Source organism: Stigmatopora nigra, chromosome 18, assembly GCF_051989575.1.
Source record: "Stigmatopora nigra isolate UIUO_SnigA chromosome 18, RoL_Snig_1.1, whole genome shotgun sequence".
Taxonomy (NCBI): Eukaryota; Metazoa; Chordata; class Actinopteri; order Syngnathiformes; family Syngnathidae; genus Stigmatopora; species Stigmatopora nigra.
The window spans coordinates 9,213,281-9,232,468 of record NC_135525.1 but is presented as its reverse complement, the minus strand read 5'-3'; the positions used below and the strand labels follow the sequence as shown (position 1 = coordinate 9,232,468).

At 43.7% G+C, this 19,188-nt stretch overlaps 2 protein-coding genes across 2 annotated transcripts; one reads left to right on the top strand and one right to left on the bottom strand.

The window, feature by feature from the left end:
* Positions 1-2,112: 2,112 nt before the first annotated feature.
* Positions 2,113-4,898, bottom strand: LOC144211236 (ras-related protein Rab-5C-like). The gene is made up of 6 exons (XM_077738296.1): positions 4,758-4,898; positions 3,889-4,101; positions 3,657-3,808; positions 3,357-3,479; positions 3,173-3,266; positions 2,113-2,923 (listed from the first exon to the last, which is right to left on the bottom strand). The coding sequence occupies exons 2-6, from the start codon at positions 4,055-4,057 to the stop codon at positions 2,778-2,780; spliced, it is 684 nt and encodes a 227-aa protein (XP_077594422.1). The 5' UTR covers positions 4,058-4,101; positions 4,758-4,898; the 3' UTR covers positions 2,113-2,777.
* Positions 4,899-8,871: 3,973 nt separating this feature from the next.
* Positions 8,872-19,004, top strand: LOC144211232 (inactive carboxypeptidase-like protein X2). Its single transcript, XM_077738290.1, has 14 exons — positions 8,872-9,409; positions 10,818-10,916; positions 13,032-13,141; positions 13,243-13,382; positions 13,906-13,990; positions 14,212-14,362; positions 14,437-14,525; positions 15,293-15,416; positions 15,743-15,939; positions 16,567-16,746; positions 17,294-17,591; positions 17,686-17,825; positions 18,075-18,174; positions 18,452-19,004. The coding sequence occupies exons 1-14, from the start codon at positions 9,181-9,183 to the stop codon at positions 18,691-18,693; spliced, it is 2,184 nt and encodes a 727-aa protein (XP_077594416.1). The 5' UTR covers positions 8,872-9,180; the 3' UTR covers positions 18,694-19,004.
* Positions 19,005-19,188: the final 184 nt, after the last annotated feature.

Sequence of the window (19,188 nt, the reverse complement as noted above, 5' to 3'; positions counted from 1 at the left end):
GAACATGAGCCACGCGTAAGGCAGCTTACACTAAAAATAAAGGCCGACGTGTGCTTGGGCCTGCGCATGACAGTAATAAAGTGTGTCTGTTTGGATGTAAAATATTAGAATGTTGAAAACCTACCTTCCATTTAAGGTGCACAAAAGCACGGCTGGTCCATTTGCGGGAAGTCCAATCAGCACTCTCTTAGTGGGGAACTTAGCAGGTGCACTTGTCTCCATTATTTGCATAAGTGCTCTGAAATACATTTTTTTTGTACTTCTCCTCAAGTAGTGGGCCCACAACACATTTCAATTAAGCGTGTTGCTGTAGCAACTGTAGCTTTTTCTCTCAGGTTTGTTAAGGCTGCTTGGCTTTAAAGTTAAAAGCCTCACCTGGAAAAAAAAAAGAATAAAAACAACACATTAGATTTCAGTGCGATTGACAGCTGTAGTCCAAACGCCGGAATTTTGAAAAATAAACACCCACTGTTGGCCTTTCTGGGCAAAACATTTGATGTTGAAATGAATATTTTGCCAATGACCTTTCAACTTTCAAAAAGCAGCTCAGATAATGAATGAATAAATACGTGGAAGGTTAAATGTCGCTGTAGTTAGCAGATATGCTAACGATGACAAGAAAAAATGAGTTTGACCCCGTGGCACTAGAGGGCGCCCCAATTTTAAGCCGAGCAAATATTTAGCTAACCAGCAAAATGCCCAGGTCATCGTTTGTTTTCAAAACGTTTTAACAGCAGAGACGACATTGCCTTTTCCTCTAGCGTGGGCCGTTTGTCGCCCAAACGGCGGTGTTTCATTATAGATAAGAGGCAATTATCGTAGCGTGTTGCTGATGGGATTGTTATCTACGCACGTGGCATCTGAACGCCGCGTCCTCGTGCCCTTGCCGCTCACTGACAATTTCTTCAGCTTTTAAAAGATAAACACGAGTAACATATCCCTAGTTTGCTATCGTAGCTTCTGACGTGACGAAGGAAAAATAAAGCGCATTCACGTCGAGAGAGGCTAATGGCAAAAGGCCTCGTTGTTATGACGACCGTGATGGCCACTTTGCTACTTTCATTTGTTGTGCAAATTGCACGCAAGTGACAATTATCACCGGCGGGGTACGGTTACGAGGAGGAAGGGGCGCACGGGGGGACTGGGGGGTTGTTCCCGGGTCGTCCTCCGTGGCTGTTCGCACAGGCCAAGCATGAAATGAGTTCCTCTCCGTGACACATTTTGATTGACAGCTCCGCAAATGAGAAATGATTTGCTGTGAACAGAGCGGGCCGCTTGCTCGTCTTGGAGGCGAGCGAGCGAGCCAGGGCGCTACTGGAAGCTCTGATGATGCTGATGATGGTGATCATGCATCATCAGTACCGGACCGGCACGGGATGGGGGAAGAGCACATACCCATTATGAGTCCCGGGGAGACATGAGGTGACTCTTGTTGAAGGAGGCATCAAATAGCTTGGAGATTTATTTGAAGTATTTCAAGTATTTCCTGGAATTCTGGTCAACACAAAATGGTGGGATTTAAATTAGATGTCAGTTTTCAGGCAAATTTACATTGAGTTCAGATAAAAACAATTAAGAGAATTTTAGATTTAAGAAAAAGTGATTTTAATGCAAATGTATATTAAAAAGGTGGATAGATTTGTGAGGTTACATAATATTTGAGGGAAGATCAGATATTGTATGCTGACATTCAGATTGAGACATTTAATACAATAGAATTTTTAATGACACTTTTTAAAAAGTGCCACCAGTTGACAAATATTTTTTAGGTAAACAAAAGGAGTATATTATATTTATAAAGTAAACTCACAATGTTTTTCAGTAGACTGGATTTGTTGTCAGAATATACCAAATACAGCTTTTTTACTTCTGGTAAAATGCTGCTACCTAGTGGCTTTCTACTACAATACAGTATAGTACAATTATTTTACTCACCTGGACTCTATTTTTTTTTTAAATGTAACATAAAAATACCTGTTTTGCGGATCAGACTTTCATTTCGACCTGTCACACTCTGGAGTAATTGTGTTGCATCTCTTTTAGGAGGCAACTAACATACTGTACAAGTTATTTTGTACTATCATTGTGAAATCACCAGCACCTCGTAAGAAATGGTCTTACATGAGATTTATTCCACTTCATGTGTACACCTTATACCCACCTTTCATATCCAAATCATGACAACACCAAACATAACTGAGGAAATGATTTGCTGAAAAGGAAAGTTGATGTGAGCTACAACGCACAAAATGTATACAGTATACAATATATATAGTATTCATGTGTGTATATAAATATATATATACTGTGTTTTTATATACACATAAACATACAGAATATACACATAATATACCCACATGAAAATGGGAAGAGACAAAAAAAATAATCATCCACTCCCTCATAACATAGAAATTGAAAATATAAATCATTAGTTTGGAAATTGGAAAGATGAGGAGGGAGGTAAATAGATGGAAGGGGACCAGTCAGAAAGGATCATCCCACTTGTGATTCCTATTTTAGAGTAAAAAAAGATCCAGATTATTCATGGTGAATTGCAATTTAAGATTTGGAGGAGGCGGGGCCGGCGAAAGGCCTCTGCCTGACCTCCAGTGTTTCTTACTTTTAACTCATCGACGGCGAAAGACGTCCAATCCGTCGGCACCGGCAGCCAACGATCTACCAGTGCCGAAGGATTGGGCGCCTGATGCCGTCGATGGCGGTCAAACCGTGAACGGTCCCGCCTATGTAAGTTAAGAGTGGTGGTCCCGGTGCGGGTCTTAGTCGCCGCTTCCGCCGCCGATGCTGCCGCCGCAGCATCGGCTGGCACGGTTGGCGGAGCCGGTGTCGTGCAGGTTGACCCCCGTCCCGGCCCGGCCCGATTGGCCGGCGCCGGTCTGAGGCTCGTTCTTTGGTAGCTTGTTGGCTGTCGGGATAAAATGGGAAATGCAAGGTCAACTAACAGTTGAAAGGAAATAATGATAGAATAATTACATTACACACACACACACTACTAAATCATACCATAGCTGATATAGGAAAGAAAAGACTTTTACGAGGCTGAAAGGTTAACAATTACTCAACAATGAATTCTCCATCGAAATATTGTCAAGTCATTAATGGGGCAGCCCTTTTAAAATGACCTTAGTAATTAGTAGCTAAATGAAGTACTTACCGATAGCCATGAAAATATCATTAACGTTAACGGCAGTCTTGGCTGAAGTCTCCATGAAAAGGAGTCCGTGTTCCTCGGCGTATTCTTGTGCTTCCTGATGACAAAATGTTGAATTGAAGGCAAAAAATGGATCAGTCACATTGGTCAACAAAGTCACTCCTCCACCACCACCACATCATCATACCTGATGCTCCACCGCCCTCTTATCGGCGATGTCCGCCTTGTTGCCGGCCAGCGCTATCACAATGTTGGGGTTGGCTTGTCTTTGCAACTCCTTCACCCAGTTTTTAGCGCGCGCAAATGTGTCCTGAAGATCGACAACAAGCTCTGTCAGTATGTACCGTCTTTTCACCACATTATGCTACTTCCCCTTTCCATGATCATTTTTTTCTTTAAAACCACAATCATGTTTTAAAGGTGTATACCAGAGAGAAAATGCATCATGCAAAACTTAACAATACAGCTTAGGGAGTTTGCCACTTACTACATTGGTGATGTCATAAACCACAATGGCGGCCTGAGCCCCCCGGTAGTACATGGGGGCCAGGCTGTGGTAGCGCTCTTGGCCCGCAGTGTCCCAAATCTCAAACTTGACCGTGACATCATCCAAGCTGACGGTCTGGGTCAGGAAGGCCGCTACAGAGGAAACAATAAATATTGAATAGAAATGGTTAAATGGGCCATTATTAATTCAGAGAATGTGGATGAGCTCTTACCTCCAATGGTGCTTTCCTGGAATTCATGGAACTGTCCTTTGACAAAACGCAGCACCAGGCTGGACTTGCCCACCGCCGACTCGCCCAGCAGCACCAATTTGAACTGGAAACTCTTGTTGGGCGCCACTGCGCCGTTGGGCCTGCTTGCGCCCCCACCGCGTCCCGCCATGAGCACAAATTGAGGAGGCTGTTTATGGATGGAGCAGCACCAAGCTGGAATGAAACCAGAGTAGACACTTAGACACCAGGAGATGCTGTGCATTTAACAGACAGAAAAAAAGTGTGGTTTGGTAAAATACACAAGGCTGCCTCACCCCTCCCCACGATCCATGTGAGGATAATCGGTTCAGAAAATTAATGTATAAAATATTCTTGTGCCAAATGAGTTTGGGTTCCTAGCATGTTTTCAAACAATAAAGTAAAAGATTACATAACAATGGGGGTAGAAGTTAGCCATTGCAAGTGTCACATGACCAATAGAGCGTGACTTGATGAAGTGCATTTTAGTTAAACTGGGAAATTACAATTGTTTGGGAACAGATGTTGACTTATTAGAGTACCAAAGTATTCGTTCTAAAATGTTTTTTTTAGGTCATTGAATATTTAAATCTGGTGAATTGCTTTTTTTCCCTCCACGGATGTTTTTGTTTCACGGACGTTTCTGGCAAGCTAAAGTCACACACGTGACCAATTAAAGGCATTAAAATGACAAAATTGTCTGGTATTTACCCTGTGATCAGTCCAGGATGTGTTTTAAACAACACTGTCAGTTAGCTACGAGGCTAAACCCTGTTAGCAGCCCAACTACCTGTCGACAGAGCACGAATAGCTCCCCCGAAATGAAACAAGAGACACGCCAAAGTTCTTACCAGTAACGAAAGCTCGATCAGAATTCAGCAGCGACCATGTTAGTCCTTCGTAGCAACAGTTTTTATCTTTTCCTTTTTGCGAAGTACTGACAGCTACAAAATAAATGCCGAACTTCCGCCTTGTATAAATTCTTCTTCTACCTCAACTATTTTAGCCACCCCAAATTTTTCTCTCCCTAGTGCCCCTACCGAGTAAATTTGGTCATTGCATTCTCTAAAGGATATTTTGTTTAAATTTACTAAATTCATGTTAAATATTAATTTCTTATTTTTATCTGACCTAAAAAGAATTGAAATAACACGCAGTATGAAATAATCTATACAAAATGGGGAAAAGTATTATTAAATTTTAACATTTAGTACAAAGTATTAATTTTCTTCCATAAATTAGAGCCAAAAACGAATAAAAAGAATGTAAGTATAATTTTTTTAAACCATAAATAAATATGCACCTGTCCCATGCTGTTTTAAAAGTCAACACCAGGTGGCAACATTTGAACATAAGGAATAGTACTCAAAAAACAGTCATCAAAACATCCAAAATGCTTTCAAAAGAGACAGCAGACAATAATACCTATGACATAAAATAAATATCACATTATACTAGAGAATAATATAAAATATATAATAAGAGTAAAAGTGTCCCAATTATAAAGTCGCAACATGAGTTCACACTACATATTTTTTTCCCTTGGACTGCTTTTATAATGTCTTATTTTATTACAGTCATTCCCATGACACTAAACGTCTAATATTTACAAGGCTAGAGTTTTTTTTATTTAAAAATGTCCGGTTAAAATGACAATATAATTACTTCTGACCTCGTAAACATCAGTCTAGCCGAGACTTTAGATTTGGGGGTGTTGGGAATATTAATAAAGTTCACATCAGGGGGGGGAACTTTGATTTTGGAGCCACCAGGCTGGACACACGCCGAGGCCGAGCTTCCCAAATGCCACCAGAGCACAAGTGGGAGTGTGCAGGGGAAAAAAAACAGAGCAAAGATCACGTTGGACCCGGAGGTGAATATCACTCAGGGGTCCGCCGTGTGCAAGACAATGTCACAGCAATCCTTTTTTTTTTTTTTTCCACCGGGGAAATACATTAAACGCTCTATTAGTTTGTAATATTTATATATTCATTCCACGTGCAGAGTGGTTAAGTTTTTTTTAAAGGGGTTTTTAAATGCCATATTCAAAAGAATTTTTATCATTTGGTGCAGACCAGTAAAAATTGGGTTGAAGGCTAGGGGAATGGCCCACGGGCCCTAGTTTGGATATGTTTAAATGTTAATGTTTTTTGTTTCTATTTTGGATGTGTGTGTGTGTAAGGGCCAGTCTGTGCTTGTCATTCTGATTGTGCTGCTTATCCCTCATGCAATTCCTTCTTACGCTGCAATTATGAGCACATTTTGAAAGCTCATTAATGGGAAGAAGGACCTTTGACCTTTCCCTTGGATTTTCATGGCTGGGTTGTGGCAGTGTTGAGTTGTTTTGTGTTAAGTGTCACCTTGAATGCCTTTTGCGTCTGGAAATCACAATCAGTGAGAATATCCTCCGAGTCGATGCTTCAAATGGATGAATATTCCTTTCTCTCTTCCATATTGACTGTAAAACCAAACAGAATTAAACATAAGTATATTTCTCACGATCATATGAGCCATTGTTCAAAGCACAGTTGTGTGGTTGGGGATTATTTTTAGTCAAATTTGCATTGTATGACAATTTCTCTGTGAACCAAACCTATCAGAAAAACAGAGTACAAAAAAGTTTAGTTCTCTTTGTCAGAGTCAAATACCAAAGTGTTCAAACTAGCTAGCTTGAAGTAGCTAACGCTCACATAAGACAACAAATAGGCTAAAAGAAATTAGCATCCATGTAAGAGAGCTTTTAAAATGGCGAACTAACATCTTTTGGAGTAGTATTAAAAATGTTATGATGTCTAAACTACGAGAAAGCGGGACGTCGTTGTTTTGAATTCCACAGTTAGCATGTTTAGCACGGAACATCTGTTTAGTTTGTAATCTTTTTTTTTTTTAACTCCGGTCCAAGTCCGTAGAACCCGTTGCCAATATGGACACGGGATTAAAAAAGCAGGTGTTGTGGGAGGAAAGCGTTGGCGTCAAAGTGACACACGGTTACTGCAGCAACCTGCGGCGACCATGGCGCGTTTGTGCCGACGTGCGTGTGATGAATAAGTAAACGGATTTTTTGTCCCTTTCAGTGAGGGAATGCAAAAAAAAATAATTAAATAAAGAAGAAAAAAAATTCAAGCTTTACCCGCGCGTGTGTGACACGGTTGCCAGGGCAACGGGAGGACGATCCGGCGTGATTAAATGCTCAGGCCTCCTGACCTCCTCTTCTGATCACTGATGGCGCGCTTGCACTGATTGCGTTCCCAACTCTGCAGAAGTAGGACACTGGCGCCTTGAGATAAGAGTGACATCATTCAACACTTATTTTGGAGAACACCCAAACAAACTATGGTGTAACCAGTGTAAAAATATGCATTTTCGGGGGTTGCTGTTGAGTAGAATTGGAGTTAATTAGAGTTATATGGGGAATATGTAGTAAAGAAAATACTCTATTATGCAGGTATGGAAAGATTGAAAGATTAAAATAATGTAAAAACAAAAAGATACTTATAATTGAAGATGCGATGCTAGCTGTTAGCACTACAGACATTGGAATTGTTGTTATAGAAGTAAAAGCTAGTCAACAGTTTTTGGACAAATTATAAACTCACTGATATTTGCCTTTAGCTATAACAAAGCTATGCTAAAGCTAACGCTAGATTATTGACAATGTAGTTTATAGTCAGGTCAGGTTTATGAGTTTTTTTTTATATTGAATTTGCATTTGAGTGGTGGATTTACTACAGTGCAGAATTGTACAGTCAAATATTACCTTATTGTTTCAATAAATGTTTGATGATGAAGGTTTCAAGTTGTAACTTTCTTTGCTAGTAGCACGTCTCATTCCGCTGCCATAAATGTGTCAGCGTCCATTTCGGCAGACAAGACAAAGTATGTTGCTGTTATTAGAATTCATTAGTGACATTGGCAGGCCTCCAGCGCAACACGGCAAGGCGGCTTTTCATCTACGATGTATTTTAGGTTATTAAACAAGATTAAAACACTTTCTTTGAAGAGTAGAGCTGTCATTATATTTTCTGCTCTCCCAATTATCTCAAACGGCGCCGCTGTAGAGGAAAGGCGGCCTTGCTTGAAGCGGCGGCGCTGTGGTGCTTTGCTTCCAAATTCCATTAAAGTGAATTGAAGCAGGCCTTATTAAGAGATTATGGCAGAGGCCATCTTTCTTCCACCTTGGTGGTTCTTTTCCGCCTCAAGATGAAGATAAGAGTTGACTTTTCTTGACATTTCGGCTAAAGTTTTAGCTCGGACACTAAACTTAACCAGTATCCAAAGAATATTGATCTGGATCAATATATCAATGGTACCGTGTTTACACTCCTACTAAATAAATAAGGAGCAGAAAGGGTGAAAAATTGAGAAAAGGTGGAAAACCCACCCAACCTTCCAAAATGTCCTGTAAGAAGAAAGAAAGCAACATCAAAACCTGATGTTTTGCTTTCTTTTTTAATTCTCTATATCAAAGAGAAAAGAGCTACGAGCCTCCCACATGAAGTTTCATATTGGAAATAAATTGGAACATGATGCAGGATGATCCACCATGAAAGTCACTCCTCGGAATGTTGACCTCGCTTAAGCCAAACCTTGAATGATTTCAGGATCACATTTTCAAGATGTCTTTTTTTTTTATCTTAAACCCTAAAACACTCCATTCAATGATCTTTCTAAGAAGTTTGGTGCTCACTTTCCCATACAGACTGATTTTCTTTCCCTACTTTCACAACTCTTTTGACACTGCATGTTGAATTTCCAGTTGAGAATTTGTCTTGCCTGAGCTTGATGAAATGTCAAAAGTCATGTTGATTAAGGGAGCGGGCGGATGCCTGATGGGGCGGATGCCTGGCGGGGCTCCTCGCCACCGCCTCCGCGTCTGCCTCCCGTTTGTTTTTGGCTTTATCAGGTGCTGGCCTTCCCCAAAGGAGAGAGAGAGCGAGAGAGAGAGAGAGAGAGAGAGGAAACTTTCCCAGGCTTTCCAGCAGACGGAGTGGGAGGAGATGGAGAGGGGAAAAGCCTATCTCCAACACTTCCCAGAGACTGCTGTGCGCCGCCTGGCCGAGCGAGGAGGACAAAAGCACGCGGCCAAAAATTTCTTTTGGACTCACCTGCCAGGGTCCGCCATCAAAAGCCCCCCTCCCTCTCACACTCCCTCCCTTTCTGCATTTTTCCTCAGACCGAGGCATCCATGGACCCTCCGGCTCCGCCGCTCAAGTCAGCCGGGAGAACTTTGTGAACTCTGCACTCGGACCCTTAACTGGAGAGTCACCACTCATCATGAGGGGTCAGCGCCCCGGCCTCCTCTTCCCGCTGGCTCTCCTGGGACTCTTGGCGGGACTGGCCCACCTCGGCTGGGGCTCGGCGATCGACGATGAGGACTACTACATGCGGGAGTTGCTCGCCAGGGAGCGCTATGAGCGGGTCCAAGCGCCCGAGGGGCCCACGGGCCAGGAGCCGGCCAAGCGTTATGGCGACAAAGCGGGCAAAGACGGTGGCGGGCAGCCAGGTAAAAAAAAGGCCATTTCAGTTTGTTAACTAACTTAGTGGTCTCAAACATATGGCACCCGGGCTGGAAGATGCCCACTAAGGGGTCGGCTTGGGTCCGCGGGGGTCTTCTGCTCACTCATACTGTACGTGCAGAGTGAACTGCTTTTGTTTTTTCCTTCTCTAGTGTTTTGCTCAATTTCTTATCCAAGGTTATATTCATTTCCAGAATCAAAACAAGGGACTGGATTAGGTCCCATTGTCATGGTTTTGGCACCACTATGGAATCATGTCAAAGAGTATTCTGAAATTTGATATTACACCAAATTCCAACCAAAAAAACAGTATCCCAAAATCTTCAGGCCTGGTCTTTACATTTCTTGGTGAAGTTGAGCTTTGGCGCCGAGTTTGAACGTCCTCTGGGAATTAAGGGGACAATCTACGACGTGATGGATGTGCCGTGAAAACGTACTCAACAACAACAATGTCATCAGTCGCAGTCCACTGCATAAACATCCATCAAAGTTGTGAGCCAATGGCATGGAGTCCAATGGACGTTTGCATTACAGTGACACACAGAAGCCTATTGGGCGAACGTGGGTCTACTGTGTAAATGCTTCTCTCCACGGCTGTGTGTTAATGGAAAGCAGCTGTGTACAGCAGTCGACCTCACGTGTCACCTGTCTGTCTGCTTCTTACATCGAGCACGTAAATGTCATTCTCAGAGATACTTAACCCTTTCACTGCCTGGCGCTGGGTGGAAAGTGGCATTTCAATAGTCATATCTATTTCCTTTAAAAAAAAATCATTTTCTGATAAGGTTTCCATCCAAATATAGCAATATGAAGCTTTCTGACATCAAAATGTTGTTCCACATTATTGCTAGTTTGGTCCATTACGACACTGTTTAATTTTTTTGCAGAAAAAGGAGTCAAGGGTTGAAAACTATTCCTTGAGAAGTCGTCTGACCTTGTAAAGTCCATTTTTTTTTAGTTTTAGACAAGTTAACCCAATCACCATATCTCCCCTACGCATGTCAAATCCACTGAGTTTAAAAAAAAAAGTATGTTTGTGGGCGCCAGTGATGAACCGATGCGTTTCGATGGACGTGAGTTGGAGGATAAAGACTTTCAGATGTGCGACGGATTGTTATCACATGGGCGCACTCTTGACGTTTTGCTGATTTAAAAAAAAAGGAAAAGAAGGAAAGAAAAGTGCTGCCTTCATTCCGATTTCAATGGAATGCGACTCCCTGGCCCAGTCATGCTTGATGGATGAGACTTGGGATGATACTATGGTGGAGGCTGTGAGGGACTTCAATTGCTTCTCCTTTCTTCTCAAAAGACTTCTGAGCATGAAACTTCAATGAAAAGTCCAATATGGAAGCAGATTTTCCGACACAATAATCCTTCTAAAAATCTTCCCTTTAGATAAATCGTCCAACAAGAAAGCAGACAACAAGAAGGCCAACCAGAAAAGCCCGAACGGGAGCCACGAAGGCGATGGACGGCCGACGCAATCTAAAGGCGGTGAGTTGAAGAAATGAAAGCATGAATTTATGCAAAGACAGCAAGTCTAAAAACTTTGCAAAAAGCACAAATGTAAATTTCCACAGAAGGAATGCACACAGGCGAGCCAAAAGTAGCGTTAGCAACATGCCGACAGCAAATGCGAGATTATGCTAGCAATTTCTAAAACATCTTCTGCATACAATGGGAGGCCTAAAAGTTGAAAAACTTCTTGGAAAGCATATTCGGGGAGGGAATTCTCCCCGAAAAGAAAACGTGAGGCAATAAAATAAAATCTCCAAAGTGAAAACTCAAAGACATTTAAGTGAAACCAGATTTGAATTTTCAAAAATGGATTTAATGGCTGTTTCGACTTACATTTAAACGCAACGTATCGTTCATTTTTATAGTTACTATCTCCATGTTTAAAATACAAATCCTGCTCTTCTACTGCTACCACCCACAAAAAGTCCACTTCGCAATGACGTAAAAAGGAAATGTTGTTCCAACGTTTAGTCAGTAGCATGACCCCTAAACGCCTCATTGTACGTACGCCCCCTTCAAAGTCATCTCCTTACCTCGGGTTACTTTTGGCCACCGGGGCTGCGACATGTGAGGCCCGCGTTAGCTGCGTTTCTGGCGTTCCCCACGCCGTCCTTCGGCGCCGATGGCTCAAAGCAGATGTTTCAGTCCCACGCGGTTCTCCTGGAGGATTAAGTACAGATGCCGTTAATGATTTCAAGCTCGGCCGCCAAACGTACAAATTCTCTAGGGGATCTTAATACGTTTGGGTCGTTTCGCCATTCAACCCGCATGAGGGATTCCAAGAGGGTTTTTGAATGTAGCCTTTGACATGTTATTGGCTCTTTTGGAGGCCTTGGCTAGACTTTAGCGTTGGAAGCTAATGTGTGATTACTTGAATGAGCACTTAAAAAATACCATTAATGGGGAGAGATGTCCAACTCATTTGAAGTGGGAGAGGCTGGCAGCCATTGAGCCAGCTATCTGGAAGGGAATGTGCTGAATGATATTTCATTTTAATTCCTTGAAAGTACTTATTTTCCAATTTGGTGTGTGGTTGGAACCTTAATGGTCTCTCCGCATGGCATAGTTGGATTGTTTAATTCCCAACTTTTATAGTCCAAGGCCCATTTACTAAAAAATGGAGGACTAGAAATCTCGACTCTTAAACAGGCTAGAAAAGATCGGGTTTTTAATTTTGGTTTAGACGTCTAAGGGTTTAATATTTACACAAACGGCAAGAAAATGTTCAGATAATTGAGATTCACAACTAAGAATGTAGCTGGAACTCCGGCTTCTTGTGAGGGCCCTATTCAATGACATTTTTTGCAGGCCAATAAAAACGTAAACCACCAGTTTATATCCTCCAAATTTTCTTGGGTGAAAGGTCAACGGCCCCAAGCACAAACTCCTAAAAAAACCTTTTCTCCTAAATTTGGCTGCATGTCCAAACGACCCTCTCAGATTTTACGTCACCCTTGAGCAGTAAAAATCGCTCTCCCATTCAAAAAGAGCGTCCAATCGTTGACTTGTTATTACATTTCTCTCCGCCTCTGCAAGTACTTAATGGCCGGCGTCCGCTCCAAACTTTGCGTCCAGCTGCAAAATGAAAACATTCCTCCATGATGTGAAGCCACGTCGCTTGTTTTGTAATTTTTTTTATTGTGGCCTAGTCTAGCGTCCAGCTCGCTGCCTCGCCCACGCCTAACTATTGATGTCGTCAACTCATTGGGCGCCAGCGAGCGCCGTTTTTGAGGGTGAAAATTGCCTTTCAGGGAGGCAATAAAAGGCAAAGGCGCCGTTTGTGAAGATTGGATCAAAACATTTAGTTGGATTAAATTCTTCCACTTGGATTTAGTTCACATGATTAAAAGTGCCAAAATTTGATGCCAAAGACCTTCCAGAGAGGAAAATTTTGACAACCCTCCACCCTTACAAAAGTGAGTTTCATCCTCCGGAACAGTAGGTGGCGATAATGCGAAATCCTCTGTTGGAATCCATGCAATAATGATGTTATTGGTTTTTACTATACAGAGGCAAACATACAATAACGAATTATTGTTGTGAGCTTAGATAAATTTCTCGGCACATTATACAATTTTTTTTCCTCCCCAGAATGTCCCCCGATGGGACTGGAGACGCTAAAAATTGACGACTTTCAGCTTCACGCGTCCACCATGAAACGCTATGGCCTTGGCGCTCACAGAGGTCGACTCAATATTCAGGTGATGTTAAAAAAAGCCCTTTCCCAATTGAATATTACGGATTTTAGAGAGCTAACTTTAGCTACGAGGACATCTGGACTAAAATCTCCGCCTTCCCGCAGGCCGGCCTTTATGAGGACGACCTCTACGACGGGGCCTGGTGCGCCGGGCGGGACGACCCACTGCAGTGGCTGGAAGTGGACGCCAGGAGGCTGACCAAGTTCACGGGGGTCATCACACAGGGCCGCAGCTCCCTCTGGTCGTGAGTACGCAGATGGTCACGCGACCCTTTTTTTAACATGTCATTTTGCAGAATTAAATTCGCCTGCTTATGATTTATCCTGTAGAGGGCATATGTGCTTCATGCTAGTATAATAAAAATGGGCAAAAAATGATAGCGAGCAATAAATCATTGAAGAGCTTTTGGCAGGTTGGATTAAGGGACATATTTCAAATTGAGCCAAAATTGGACGGCATTTTGCGATGTGCACTAGGACAAACACACTGATGCCCGCCCGAGACAGAATCTCTCCACAATTAGCTAGGCGGTCCGTGCCGGCCCGGGCTCCCAAACGCCGCCTTAATTAGGCGAAGCGGGAATTCCTCCGAGGCGGGACCGGACGCCCGCTGATGTCTTTATTAGGGAGCTTCGGAATCCCTGCCAACTCTGGCGCGTTTGGGACGGCCTTCTGAATGGTTGACCTACTTTACTGTCGCATTAGGAATGTCTTTGGCGGAAATTCGGGGAAAACTTTTGACGCTTTGCGTTTGCTGTTCCTGAACAGGAGCGACTGGGTGACCTCGTACAAGGTGATGGTGAGCAATGACAGCCATGCCTGGGTGACGGTCATGAATGGATCTGAGGAGATGGTGAGGATCAACATGTTTAGAGCGAGCTACCACTAGACCGCCAATCTCATTGGACTGCCAAAATGGATTGGACGCCAAAAATTAAATGAACAAATTTGAGAGCAGGGTTTTCATTCCGCTTGCTTATTTGCCAAAGAATCGCCATCTAATAGTTTCTAGTCTGCATTCTTATCTGATTTTCAATGCGCCCTGTCTCAACTTGTTGTTTTTTGCCTCAGTAGATTTTCAAAGGAAATCGCGAAAAAGAGATTCCAGTTCGAAATATCTTTCCCACTCCTTTGGTGGCCCGCTACATTCGGATCAACCCCCAGTCGTGGTTCTCCAGCGGCAGCATCTGCATGAGGGCGGAGATTCTCGGATGCCCTTTGCCAGGTGAGGCGAGCGCCAGATTTGTCGCTAGGGAGATTTCACGCTATAATTTGACCACCCCCCCCCCAACCTTTCAGACCCAAACAATTATTACCATCGACGCAACGAGGTCATAACAACCGACGAGTTGGACTTTTCGCTTCACAGCTACAAGGAAATGCGGCAGGTGAGTCATTTCATTAGGCACGCCTGACACAACCAGGGCCGCTTTTTGCAATGTGGGCAACTATTATGGGGTGATTGACAGCCTACTAAAAATCGTTTTTTCCCTTGTATAAACCTAAAATGAAAATAAAATCTTACCTGGGCAGTTGACCAGCTGCTCAGGTCGGCGTGCCCGCTATGAGGCGCTGGCCATGTCCCAAACTTCTGTCCCTCGAGGACCCCTCCGGAGCCATGTTTTTTTGATGCGCCGCCTTGAAACACTCCAGCGTGCGGATCAAAGTGGCGTAAATGGAGCTCTTCCTCGGCTCTGCCACTGGAACGCCGCTTCCACGGGAGGCCCTGGCAAAAGAAAGGAGGCGCTATTTTTAAACCCCCGCAGCCTCCTCGCAGAGCCCGAGCCCTGTGACATTTCTTTTGAGCGTGCGGCTAGCAGATAGCGCGGCACCCCTCTAACCTCGCCGCTTTCCCATAATGCACTCAATGTGGCCCATTGTGGCTTCTACAATGGAGAACACCTCCACTTCAAAAGAAAAGAGGAGAAATTAACTGGGTTGGAGAATTAAACCAGCACTTCCAGATGAATGTGCTATAGAATAAAAAAAGAAAACAGTGGGAAATGTCATTTCTGGAGAAATTGCATGGGAACACAGTCAGTAAATTGTTGTTATTATTATTATATATGAATTGGGTCACTTACTGTTGATCATGGGGAGGAGAGTGAAGGTCATAGAAATAATTGCACTTCAAATTTTGTTTTGGCTTGCACAGCTCATGAAGGTAGTCAACGAAATGTGTCCCAACATCACTCGCATCTACAACATTGGCAAAAGCCATGGCGGCCTCAAATTGTATGCCATTGAGATTTCTGACAACCCTGGCGAACACGAAGTGGGTGAGTGTGTCTACCACTTGATAGTATAGAAATATATTTCCATACTTCTCAATGTATGTTTGTGCAGCCGCAACAGCGGAATTATGGAGCAATAAAAACACAGCCAGAATGACCTAGAGTTTGCTTGCATGCTACCCAAAGGCTTTCTAATTTATTGTTGTCATGTGACCAGACTGTCATTTTGTCAACATGATCACCAATTCTGGTTGTGATGACACAACCAGAATTAGGTGAAGTATGACATTTGTAAAGTTACATTTGAAGGAAGATGCACCACTTACTTTTTGTAACTCTGGCTTCAAATGTTCATCCGCTCTGACGTCCAGGCGAGCCCGAGTTCCGCTACACGGCCGGTTCCCACGGCAACGAGGTGCTGGGTCGCGAGCTGCTCCTCCTGCTCATGCAGTTCATGTGCTTGGAGTACCTGTCGGGCAACCAGCGGGTCCGACGCCTGGTGGACGAGACCCGCATCCACCTGCTGCCGTCCGTCAACCCCGATGGCTACGAGAAAGCCTTTGAAGCGGTACGTCTGCCCGCTGGGTCGCCGGTGGGTCGCGGGGGCGCCTGCTGTCTTTTGGGTGAAGGCGAGGCCGGCGCCTGGGACGTTTCACCTTTAATCAAACAAATGGGATTAACCACTGAAACAGTATTCACCAAAGCCAAAAACCGAGGGAACATTCGACACAATCGAGGTCAGGGCTTTGCAATATATGGCATGTGGGCCACATACAGCCCATTGTCTTTATATAATGTTTCCTTGATTACTGACCCCCCAGTAACAATAAGTGCACAATTATATCATCTGAGACAAATACAACAATTAGAGCCCTAGAATCAAAGCATACTCACTTGATATATTTACCTGATTTTATTCTGATCCACTTCAGTTTGCCTGAAAGCGATTGAGATCTTGAGCCCTCCCATACTCTACAAATGATTTTGGAATAAAGGGGAAAAATGTAATTACTGGACATATTTTTAGGTCTTATAAATGATTCATCATTCATGCTTATTAATTTAGATTGAAAAAAAGGCTAAGTATGGGCTAAAAATATTGCCCATGAAGTCAAATCGTTTCTGCTTGTTGACATTGTACAAATTAAGATCTTCTTTTTCAAAGTTTACTAACCACACTGTCTGCTCGTTTTAGGGTTCCGAGCTCAGCGGCTGGTCTCTGGGGCGCTGGAGCAACGACGGCATCGACATCCACCACAACTTCCCTGACCTCAACTCTATTTTGTGGGAGGCCGAGGCCAAAAAGTTGATCCCGCGCCGGATGGCCAATCACCACGTGCCCATTCCGGAGTGGTACCAGTCTAAAAACGCCTCGGTCAGCAGTTCACTCTCGATCGGCCTTTGGCACTCTCTCGATTTATCCGATGTTCCGATTTCGCTTTACTACATCAATGCCCGCGCCCGAGGAGGCGCACGTGGGCGTAGAAGCGGCGGCTATTTCGGGATGAGCCGTCGTCTGTCGACGAGGAGCGGAAATAGATTCCCGGCTTCTATTTGAAGCTCGTCGGCAGAGTTGTGTGACGTTTTAGACTGTGAGTCATCCGCTACGGGGATTCCAAAATAGCTTTTGAGCTGCCGGGATAGCCGAGCTTCAGCATCGGGACCCGTGTGGCGTTAGCTCCAGCCTATTTAAAATGGAAATATATACACACACACACAATACAAAATCCTTGTTAAATTCAAAAATATACACATAAACAAACATTTCAAATTCAGTCCGAATTCTGACTTGAAAGTGTCTTGGCCACTTTTTACTTCTCAAACGGCCCTCCTCCTCTTGCGTAGGGCGCCGCTCACACCTTGATGATATAATAACACTATTGTTTCCCAAGCTCCCACTCACTTGGCAACCTTTTTGGTAGGTTGCCATGGAGACGCGCTCTCTAATCACCTGGATGGAAAAGATCCCCTTTGTGCTGGGCGGCAACCTCCAAGGGGGCGAGCTGGTGGTGACCTTCCCCTACGACAAGACCCGCTCGCAGGGCGCCACCCGCCAGCCCACACCCACGCCGGATGACCACGTGTTCCGCTGGCTGTCTTTCGCCTACGCCTCCACCCACCGGCTAATGACGGCCCCCAATCGTAGGGTGTGCCACCGGGAGGACTTTGCCAAGGAGGATGGAACCATCAATGGGGCCTCCTGGCATACGGCAGCAGGCAGTCAGTCACTTCTAAAGAGACATTTCGAAAAGTATCGGGACTCGCTGGCGCTCGCAATACTTGGTCACGGATGGCTTTTTTTGTTTGTTGGCAGGCATGAACGACTTTAGCTATTTGCACACCAACTGCTTGGAGCTGTCCATGTACGTGGGCTGCGACAAATTCCCTCACGAGAGCGAGCTGCCGGAAGAGTGGGAGAACAATCGCGAGTCTCTTCTCGTCTTCATGGAGCAGGCAAGGACAAACGTAGTGTGCCGTAGTGCCAAGAAAAGAAAAAAAATACACCTGAAAAACAGCTATCGGCAACTACTCTTACTAAGCTGCTCAACTTAGCTTACTGGTGCCGCTGATTCTTGTTCAACTGTAGTTTAATTGTCGTCAAGGGCGACCGGTAATTTATGAAAATATTTCAAAGAAGCTTCAATTAAGTCTGCGATTCATCTTTTTAACGGCCATAACTGGAGATTTTTGTTCAATACCTAGGTGCATCGTGGGATAAAAGGTGTGGTGCGAGACCTTCAAGGCAACGCCATCGCCAACGCCAGCATCGCCGTGGACGGCATCGGCCATGACATCCGCACGGGTACGCAAACGCCATTTACATTTTTTTGTTTCCTCATTGTCAGCGCTGGGCATTCAATGAGTGCGGGGCTGGTAGAGATGGAAGACAGAAGTTAGCAGTAGTACTAGCAAGTCAAACAAATTAAAAGTATATTAAAGGGATTGACAGGTGTTGCATTGATTAGCTGCGGATTGATTTAGTGTCAAATACGATTGAGTAGATGAGAAATATATTGAATCTATAAGATATAACCTGCTTTTTTTCCCGAATTTAAATGATGTTGTTGTTGTTGCCCAAGCTACTGATGGGGACTACTGGCGCCTGCTGAACCCGGGCGAGTACCGAGTAACGGCTCGGGCTCCGGGCTACAGCATGGTGAGCAAAAAGTGCGATGTGGGCTACGAGATGGGCGCCACCCGCTGTGACTTCACATTGGGCCGGACCAATCTGTCTCGCATCCGCGAGATCATGGAACGATTCAACAAACAACAGGGCAGCAAAGCCTTCGCCAAGGCGCCGCGAGTTGGCCGCCCCGGATAACGACGACAGGCGATATTGGCGGAGGACTCCTGAGAACACAAACCAGAACACAATCTTTTGAGGTTAAAAAAAAGGGAGAAACATGAAAATGAATGGTAAATCTATATTTAAACAGCAGTATTGTCAACCAAACGCCATCATTTTGTTGCATGGTCATACACTTTTGAAAAGAGACCATTTTGAAATGTAAATAGACAAAACAGCATCTAATCTTATGTATGTACATAAAGGAGCTTTTAAATTATGTAAAGCACTACATAAGCAAAGTATCACATATGCACTTTGCCTGACATGAAATAAACACTTAAGTACTTCAATTGTGATGTTGTTTGGATTTTCATTCATGGAATGAAGGAAAATGTTTGATTTTTATTTAAGGTTACGCTTATTTTCTGCTTTATTGCAAATATGTTTTTTTTAAACATTCAGTTTTTAGTTAAGCAATCTATTTTATTTGATTGTATCTTTTTAAAAAGTGTTTTTTTTTAGTTTAAA

What these genes read in the sequence shown, in the direction of transcription:
- LOC144211232 (XM_077738290.1), top strand. Translation starts at nt 9,181, where the DNA reads ATGAGGGGTCAGCGCCCCGGCCTCCTCTTCCCGCTGGCTCTCCTGGGA. An exon ending in TTCTCGTCTTCATGGAGCAG is followed by an intron (nt 17,826 to 18,074) that starts GCAAGGACAAAC and finishes TTCAATACCTAG; the next exon opens with GTGCATCGTGGGATAAAAGG. An exon ending in CGGCCATGACATCCGCACGG is followed by an intron (nt 18,175 to 18,451) that starts GTACGCAAACGC and finishes TTGTTGCCCAAG; the next exon opens with CTACTGATGGGGACTACTGG.
- LOC144211236 (XM_077738296.1), bottom strand. Translation starts at nt 4,057, where the DNA reads ATGGCGGGACGCGGTGGGGGCGCAAGCAGGCCCAACGGCGCAGTGGCG. An exon ending in TTTATGACATCACCAATGTA is followed by an intron (nt 3,480 to 3,656) that starts GTAAGTGGCAAA and finishes GTCGATCTTCAG; the next exon opens with GACACATTTGCGCGCGCTAA. An exon ending in TGATATTTTCATGGCTATCG is followed by an intron (nt 2,924 to 3,172) that starts GTAAGTACTTCA and finishes TTATCCCGACAG; the next exon opens with CCAACAAGCTACCAAAGAAC.